At 39.8% G+C, this 9,677-nt stretch overlaps 1 protein-coding gene across 4 annotated transcripts; it reads right to left on the bottom strand.

The window, feature by feature from the left end:
- rab41 (RAB41, member RAS oncogene family) lies at positions 1-9,677 on the bottom strand. Of its 4 annotated transcripts, none has more exons than XM_049586750.1 (8): positions 9,492-9,677; positions 8,304-8,362; positions 7,819-7,872; positions 6,814-6,919; positions 6,368-6,479; positions 4,212-4,305; positions 1,792-1,858; positions 1-1,568 (listed from the first exon to the last, which is right to left on the bottom strand). In XM_049586750.1, the coding sequence occupies exons 1-8, from the start codon at positions 9,568-9,570 to the stop codon at positions 1,504-1,506; spliced, it is 636 nt and encodes a 211-aa protein (XP_049442707.1). In that variant the 5' UTR covers positions 9,571-9,677; the 3' UTR covers positions 1-1,503. The 4 variants fall into 4 exon arrangements, with proteins under 4 accessions (XP_049442707.1, XP_049442704.1, XP_049442705.1 ...); XM_049586747.1 differs by lacking the exons at positions 4,212-4,305; positions 6,814-6,919 and adding exons at positions 4,706-4,799; positions 7,421-7,526 and having other exon boundaries at positions 9,492-9,676; XM_049586748.1 differs by lacking the exon at positions 6,814-6,919 and adding an exon at positions 7,421-7,526 and having other exon boundaries at positions 9,492-9,676.

Raw genomic sequence — 9,677 nt, 5'->3', positions numbered from 1 at the left:
AAAAAAAAAAAAAAAAAAAAAAGTTACCGGGCCAAAGTGTCGCCTGTAGGCGGAGCCCCGGCAGACACGCAAACAATAAATAAAATAAACTTTCAACATGCGTGTCAGCATCTGTACTTTTGGTCAAGCATACAATGTTATCTGTATGTCCAAGTTACAAAATAAATAAACACAAAAAACCAACAGTCCTACACAGGCAATAGCAATACAGCAAAAGGATACTGCAACTAACTTCTCTGCACTTTTTTTTTTTGTTTGTTTTTTGTTTTTTTTTAACAGCAAGGGTGTTAGTAAGCGTTAGCTGTATCTGAGGACAAACTCTTACCTACCAGCTCTACAAAACAACTAGTGAAGCCATGAACCAGTCAGCCGGCTTCTTTTATATTTTACAATATTGTGGCTTGATTCAGTGCACAACGTTGGTGAACAAACAAGCAAGGCATCTGTGTTCTTATCCATATAAATCCGGCATGGTGAGCATGCTGCATGTTCTTGCAATAGTGTACTCAACACAACACAAACTGTCGATGAAATGGTAGGTACGTCATAGCGACCAAAGTGACAACTTTCCATCAGCGTGGAAAAACTAAACACTGGCTTCTTTTTTTATTTGGGGGCATCTAATGGCAGAAAACTCCTCCTCAGACGTGTTAGTATGCGTGCAGCTAATTTACCAACATCAGTAAGACAGTTGCTGTAGTTTAATGCAGACATAGCTTCAGGTTAGTAGCTAGTGAATTTGGGATGGGTTCCCTTTGATGATCTATGACCTCATTACTTGGTTACACATTCCTTTTGCACTGTTTTAAATGCTGTCTCAAATTATGTAAGTCTGGTCTGCTAACACACTGTTGAATTTGGCAGTTTAGGCCCACAGATGTGTTAGATATAAATAATATCTAATGAACGCACAATTGCCTAATGTGGCAATATGATGGTTAGCGATGACATAAATCCACTGGTAAGATCCTGCCTCTGCTTCCTCAAAATACGCAAGAAATAATCAGTAATCTCAGAGATAGAATAGTTGTAGGCAAACTCTCCATTTAAAATAAAAAAGTAAAATACAAAGGGCCGAGAACTCAGCCCTGCGGAGTCATTTAAATAATCCCAAGCAGTTTTACTTTACAACAATGACAAGAGTAACAGCACTAAGATTCCGAACTGTGCAATAACTCATGAGCGGTTAGCTATGTCAGTCTGCAATCCTATATAATGCCATGCAACTGGATGAAAATCTGAACATATCATTTAACTTATTCCTTGTTTTAAATGTTTACTTTTGAACCTTTTTTTTTCCCCAAGATAATCTGTTTCAATACAGTAATGCACATCCACACGGTTACTCTGGAAAGTCACTGAGTTGAGAAGGGAAAAAAAAAAGAAAAGAAAAAAACAGACAGGTCCTCCATCCCAGTGGCAGTGCGCCAAGGGTGGAGAGAGTGGCCACTGAGAGACAAGCTGTTGGTGGGGAGGAGACAGGCTGGGTGAGGGTGAGGTGTACTAGCATGAGCAGCTGCTCTCGGTGACAGTCATCTCTGGCTGTTTCTCCAGTTTGATGTCGATCACTGAGAGGACTTGGTTAAGCAACATCAGCGATGAATTGGCAATTTTCACTTCAGTATTTTCTGCAGTGTTATCTGGCGGCCATCTCACCACTGAACATTCTGTCTTTTCTGCAGGGTAAACTACGAGTACTTGTTACCAGCTTATCTGTTCATTACAGGATTATAGCCATGGCAATAATAACCTGACAACAGTTTCTGTTGAAAGCGGCTTTATAAAGGATACTGTCCTCTTTGCTTTTCTCTGGTGTGCTGTCCATCCCAGGCAATGCAGCAGCAACACGACGGAACAGCTACAAAACAAAGAAAGAAGAATTAAATGATTGAACACCTTTGCTAATGTGTAGCAAATGTAAAATGCTTTCAAATAGGGGTGAGTGATCTGGATAAAATCTTCTTCTATGGTGTATGTAATGAAACTGCCATATTGTTATATTGCGGATTTTCTGGAAACTCAGTATATTTGTGTAATCTATTCAAATGTGTTCACATTGATGCAAAATATCCTGTCAGTCCACTATCGAACTGATGTAAGCTCACTCATTCATTTGCTCCATCCCCCACACTGGCCAGTGATATTGAAGGCATGGTTACCTCAGTATAAACTAAAAAATTTGATGATGATATTGCCTCACAATATGTGGTGTAAACATAGTCATCACCCACCCCTACTGTCACAAGGCTATTCAGTAGAGACAGAAAGTGATCAAAGTAACAAGTAGTCACTCCCAATCAATATATTTCATTGAATAACAGGCAAACACAGAAACCCTCCAAGGTCACATGGTAAAAATGTGTAAGTCTGTGCCAACGTTTTTATAAACAGTGTCCTTGGATTTTGTTTTTTCTACACAGCACCAAATGGGCACTGGAGGCAATTTTTTTGGTGATGGTGAAGGCATGACCCACCCCTGTTTCACTCTGACTGGCTAGTACTCATTGCCTTTGTTGGTTGGATTGGTTAGGTTTAGGCATGTTTGAGCAAACATATTGCTTAAGATTAGGCTAAGAATGTCAGGGTGGGCCAATCGGGGGCAGACAAAGGCAGAGTAAGGCAGGTCAGCACTTAACAATCCTAGAAAAAAAAACTTAAATACTATAGTTTTGTGCAGGGGCGGCAACCTTTACTAGTCAAAGAACCATTACTGGCAAAAACCATTATGAATAGCTGAGCATTCATTAACATGATTTACTATAAGGTGGCAACTCTGCAATGGGCTTTTTACAGTTATTTACTACTTAATCTTTGCAGCGTTGGTGGGGAAAGAAAATTAATCTGTCCTCACAATATTAAATCCTCCAATTTCCTCCAAGACTTTTCCATTTTTGGATATGTAATTCACAGCTAGCCTTGCTAGAGAGACTCCAGGCTAGCCGCTGCTTTTGAAGTTCAGCAAAATTTAGAGGAAAGGGCACCAGGTCGTAATGTACATGTATGATGCACATTATAGTTGATGAAATGTTGATGCATGGCTTGGTCTTGGCAAGGTGCTGGAAACATTAGAAAGTCCAAATTGGTAGGGAAGGATTTCCGCACACTTACATCTATACAGTATTTCCCTTTATTGTTGAGCTTTCGGTCTATTAGACATTCATCAGAGCATACAAGTATGAAGGTCTAATAGACCCGAAAACTCAACAATAAAGGGAAATACTGTATAGATGTAAGTGTGCGGAAATCTTTCTCTACGAAGTTGATAAAATGTTAAAACACTTTTTAATTTGATGTTTTGATTTCACATTTTTACTGTTGTAGAATGCAATAATAACTGTAGGCCTACAGCAATGACAAATGCATATCTGAATGTTAAAAAATAACTTATTAATTTCCAGATAATTTCATGTCAAAGCCACAGGGATCCAATGGAGAGGGTCTAAAAGGAAGCATGTAGCTCTGGAGCTGCAGGTTGCCTTCCCCTGGTCTAGTGGAAACAACCATCATTTATATTAGTGCGGCTCCACAGGGAGTTATAACTTGTGGCAACACAATGGTTAAAGTCCTAAGTGATGAAACTGTTAGTTATGAGTCAGAAATTGTCATTTTAGGGCTTGTCATTGTTTGGAAGATTAAGCTACACATATAGGCCAGCATTAGCAGGCACTTGTTGCCATAGCAACAGTAAACGTTCAGGTAGTGGGCTGAAGAAACGTAAACAGAGCATGACTCCAAAGGCACAGATTCCAAAACTGTTCGCACAGATTTACAGAGTATTTTCTTCTTCTATGTGACCCCAGAGGAACTCCGTACAAACACAAGAAGCAGGTAAAGCAGTGACACAAAACGTGATTGTAATTGCTGGCTGAGATAACAGCATGAAAGTGAAGGTTGCCGTGCTAACCTCCTCTACTGAGCAAATCCATTACAGTCACAGAAACATTTTGAAAGCTGCAGAAGTTTTAGTGAATCAGACAAAAGTACTCAAGAAAATTAAGCACAGTAGCAGTGACCCTGTGCAGATCAGGTGAATACATACTGAAACATCTAAAAGCAAAGCCTGTGGAGGGAAAATACAACTAATACAGCACTGAGGATATCGAGACATGTCATGATGAGCCACGAGAGGGGAAAAAGGAGGTGGAAAGAGTTAAATGTAAACTGTTGTGGGCAGAATTAGCTCAACTACCTCGAGAGAGCAGAATCTCTACCTGTTTCACATTGTAGCCAGTCTTTGCGCTGGTTTCAATGAACATGACATTCAGTTCCTTAGCTCTCTGCTCGCCCTCCTCCGTGGTGATCTGTCTGCTCAGGTGGAAGCAGAGGGGGGGAGATGGACGAACAGACAGATGTGGAAAGAAACATCGCAAAGAGGACAGGCCAAAAGGAGAGGGAGGAGATGGAGAGAGAAACAAAGAGAGCTCAACACAGAGTCTTGTTTTTTTGGTTGAAAAAGAGAGAGGTTAGTTTAGTTAAAACACAGACAGACAGAGAGGGAGACGAAGGGAGAGAAGCTGCTGTGCTGAGTAAAGATGAAGCAGCAGGAGAACAACTCCGGAGATCACTCATTCATTCAACAGCCACACGCTGATCCATATAATGAAAACATGGAGTTGTACAACCCGGACGGCACAGGCTGGCCTCCCTAACCTAAAGGACATCATGACTGTCAGGACTGTTACACCTGCTGTTGCTGGACACCAACCTGTTTGACGTTATAGCCAGCCTTGGCACTGGTCTCTATGTACATCACATTGAGCTCACGAGCTTTCCTCTCTGCCGCCTCAACAGAAACTTGCCTGCCATGGTCCCGGGAAGGGAGGAGGGGAGGGGGTGGTGTGGAGTGTGGTGTTGAGGGAAACACAAAAAAAATCAAATCAAAATGACATGGAGAGAACAGAGCAGGAAAGGGAACAAAAAAGTAAAGCAAGGAAAAAAAAGGCAGAACAGAAACATGATCAAATCATAAGAAATAAAGAAATACATAAATAAAAGTACTTAAATCACTAATAAAAAGGCTGAAGTATGTAAAATGCCAAGGGATGGTAAGAGTCAAAATTAGATGAGATACACTGAGGGGAAAAAAAGTGGGACTCCAGGCTTTGGCAGTTTATATACTATAATACTTAATACCAGGGCTGAGCGATATGCTCAGTAAATAATATTGCAGTATTTTTAAGCTATATTGCAATACGCAAAACATTATCTCTATTTTGAAATCTCCTCTAAATTACTATAGACGACAATACTACATTATTACTGAATATACTACTGTTGCAATAAGGTTAAAAAAAGTACTACTGTAAAAAATGTTAATTAGTACTGTTATAATACAGTTACATAAAAAACTGTTATAATAAAGTTAAATTAAATACTGGTGTAAAAAGGGTGAGTAAATTGTGGTTACAATAAAGTTAAATTAAGAACTGTTGTAAAAAATGTAAAGTGAGTACTGTTTTAATAAAGTTACATAAAGTACTGTTGTAAAAAAGGCAAGTCAACTATGGTTACAATAAAGTTAATGCAAATACTGTTAAAAGGTCACCTGAATACTGCTGTAATAAAGTTAAACGAAGCACTGTTATAAGTAAGCAAACTATGGTTACAATGAGGTTAATTAAAATGCTGTTATAATAAAGTTGAAATAAGTACTGCTATAATAAAGTTAAATAACATTCTGTTGTTAAAAAAAGGTAAAAAAAAAAACAAAAAACACAGTTACAATAAAGTTAAATTAAGTACTGTCATTATAAAGTTAAATAAAATACTGTTGTACTAAAGTTGAATTAAGTATTGTTACAATTAAATAAATCAAAGCGGATCCATTGGTGCTTTTATTTTGAAGCATTGATGTTTTTGCTGTGAACTTCTGGTTAACAGTTACATGTTAGCAGTTAGCAGTAACGGTAAACTGTTCCCTGTGAGCAGGAAACAAACTAACGCCTCTCCATTCCATTTAATAATAATATTTTCATGTCACACTGGTGCTCCATGGTCGCAAAATGCGACTAAATGGACATAGTCTGGAGCCCTGCAGACACAAAAACACACGTCTGGTCTGCTCACACTATCATCCAGTCAAAGGAGAGCTGCGAGCGAACCAATATGCCAATATGAGTTTCATGCTGGTGGCTTTAAAAAAATAAATGCTGTGACAATTTATAGTTGATGACTGTGTAATAGTCATTTTATACATCCCACTAAACAAGCTGTGATACATCGAGTATAATCGATATATCGCCTATCCCTACTTGATGCTACTTATTTTCTAGTTGCCCTAGAATTATAAAACAGTCTATTTATAAATCATTGTAACTAGAATAAGAAAATCATTACAATCTTTCACACATCTCACACAACCATGTACCTTTTATCCGCCAAGTCTGTTTTGTTCCCAACAAGCATGATAATGACATCACTTCCTCTTTCTGTTCTAACATCATCAATCCACTTTGAGGTTTGCTGGAATGAATTAAGATCTGTGGATGAAAAAAAACCCACACAAAATTACTACAGACATCGACCACATGTAGCCACAAGAGACGTAAAACATTTTGTTATCTAGCTATGGTTAAAAGAGTGCTCAAGCAGTTATTAGTCTTCATTAAAAAGGTAGAGCATCTTAGTGAAGAGAAGCTCGTAGAGTAGTCACGTTAGCAAGAGAAAGTATTAGAAGCTTGAAGAAAGGAAATATACTTAGAGAGATTCTGAATGTTATTAGCAGAAGTACATAGAGTAGCAACTATGCAAACACAGCTTCCTTTCAACTGCTCTAGACCCCTACAGAAAGGTTAGAGTACAGCCCTGACTCACTGGTGATGTCATAAACAACCACGGCAATGGTAGAGTCACGGATGTAGCTGGGAATTAGGCTACGAAAACGCTCCTGTCCAGCAGTGTCCCAAAGCTGGAGCCGGACCTGAGGATTGGAACGGAGGGGGGAAGAAAAGGACAAGGAGATAAAGGAGGGGAAAGGCAGAACAAGAAAGTGGAGAATAGCACAGACATAAAGGAACTGCAAGCCAAGCAGCAGAGATGAAAATGGCCTTTTTATGGAGGAATGGGGAGAATCATTCAAATGCAGAAGGGTCAGCGATGACCAGCGTTACGCTGATAAGACATGTAAGAGTAGGCCCTGGTGAATCATTATATAGCCCGTTTCAGAGGATCTCTGCCAATGAGGTGACATTGGAAGGCATTTACTGTTATTTCTTCCATCAGCCTCATATGTAACAGCATAAAGGAAGCATAGACCCCCCTGGACACTGCTGGAGAAATGCTTTAGTATCACCACAGCTGATGCAAATATATCCTCATCATGCTGTCCAGTGGGGTTTGCAAGGCTAGTATATGCTCTTTTTTTTGCCCTTCCACATACGAAACGAAGGACAAGGAGGTGAGGCAAGGCCATGATACCTACTGGCTATGTCATAAACCACCACAGCAGCGGCTGAGTCGCGGATGTAACTGGGGATGAGGCTGCGGAAACGCTCCTGTCCGGCTGTATCCCAGAGCTGCAGCCGAATCTGTGGCCAGCCGTGAAATGATTGTGGGAAGGGGGAGGGCGTTTCATGACCCAGCCAGGGGATGGAAGGAAAACAAAAACTTGAAATAACGATGGAAGCTAAAAACATGATCAAATGTCTGACAAAATTAATGAGAAAATCTAGGATAATGTGAAAACAATGTGAAATGGTGAAAGGGAAATAAATGGTGGCTATTACATAAAAAGCAAATGCATGCTTAAAGCTTTTCTAGCAGTTGTAAAACTACAACAATGGGAGTGATGAGAATTAGAATAACATATACAGGGCTTACCGTGCGATCTTCTAAGTACATGGTTTTTGACAAAAAGTCAATGCCAATAGTTGCCTGTAAGACAATCATTGCATTAAAACATTGTTATCGGCATGACGCTTGACAATGCATAAGATATATATCTAAGAATAAATATTAGACTAAGTTGATGACTACATTGTGTATTAAACATTATCTATAGACCTTTTTCAAAACACTTTGACTCATCAGAAGGAACACCACAGGTGAAGCTAAAAACATTAGCGATGGCCCCATTCCATTAAAGTGTTCCCATATCAAACCAGTAAGTCCATATGTATGCTAAAACAGAATCTGGAAGATCATGGAACAGCCATAAATAATTAATGTTATCGATTACACCTGTGATTAATAAGTCATAATGTCTCTTGTGAAAAATGCCTTTTGGAAAACATCACACATTGATCATAATGCAATCAATCGGTGCCTTAATTCTGCGTCATATTGAGATGAACATATGTTATTACCTGATAAGTGTTGTCGAAACTGTCATACATAAACCTGGTGATGAGTGAGGTCTTCCCAACTGTACAAACACAGCAATAGTAAAAGACCATTTATACATTAAAAAAAAAAAGCAAAGTCAAGATTAAACACCCCTTTGTATAATTTCTATTTTTGCATTTTAGGAGAAAGACAAAAAAATCAATGAGTCCGTGACAACACATGGTGAGTAAAGTGCTATTATCATTGATGCAATGTGGACAGCTGAACCCACACGCTGAGCTGGCAGTATGGGTGGAGCCACAAGATTTTGGAAAATGAAAAAGGCTTGGCTACTTCTATTTGTTTCGTGATGAGAGAGTATGCCACTGCCATCCTCCGCAATCATCCCTAAAATACAGTAATACACGATAAAGTCAGTGCCAGTCCCTGTGAGCTGACGGTAAATGGTGGGGGTAAGGCCGACTGCTCTGCACCCACTGGCCGACGTGGCTCTGCAAGGGTGCTGCCGTGGGAAGCTAATGATGCTAGTGAGTTGAATAGCGCTACACATACAGACACGGGCAAACTAAATTCACAGTCTGATGTCTGGAAGCAAAAAATCGTAACAAATTCTTGACAGCCACATTCCATTGAGAGGTAAACGTCATTATTAGCGAACGTTACGGATAGTGCATTTCAGTCTAGCACAGCTAACTGCTAACGCTAGCTAAAAAGTAGTTAGCCAACTGCCGTTAGCTTTTAGATGATGCTGATGCATCACAAATGGCCACGGTAAGGACAATATTCATTGCGTTAATCTGGCAACAAGCCAATATGTAGATAAACCAAATACGTTCATGATATGAAACGGTAACTCTACGTTTTGTGAACATTTATCGCTAAAGGGCGAGATGCATAACTAGCTTGCCGATTTAGCGCTAGCAAGCTAAGCAATGACATCATCACGAGTAAGAAAAAAATGTCATGTCTGTTATCTTTATGCGACCTAACTCTTTCTTAAACGCATTGTGGACGCTGAAATATTATTATTTAGCTTTGTATCATCACTAGCCGTTCACAACCGGTGGATAACTTTATCCTGCTAGCCAACAGCAAACTAGCCCTAGAAGCTAGCTAGCCGATGCTACGTTAGTCTTAGCCACTTCTTCTAACATTCCTCACATCCGACCAAATTAACACTTGGTTCAAGTCCGCCGCTCCCCACTTACCACTCTGTTCGCCCAGAAAGACGAGCTTGAACTTTCGTAGAGGGTTGCCAAACTCTCCGCCGCCGGTCGTGGTTGACATTTTGTCCAAAAATAAACAGCTAACTAGCTGACTTGGCTAATGATGTGATGTCTAGACCGGAGAGGAGCAAGTAGTGTATCTTTATCCTGCACTAGCCAGCGCTATTG

Source organism: Epinephelus fuscoguttatus, linkage group LG9, assembly GCF_011397635.1.
Source record: "Epinephelus fuscoguttatus linkage group LG9, E.fuscoguttatus.final_Chr_v1".
Taxonomy (NCBI): domain Eukaryota; kingdom Metazoa; phylum Chordata; class Actinopteri; order Perciformes; family Serranidae; genus Epinephelus; species Epinephelus fuscoguttatus.
This window is presented reverse-complemented; position numbering and strand designations above follow the sequence as displayed.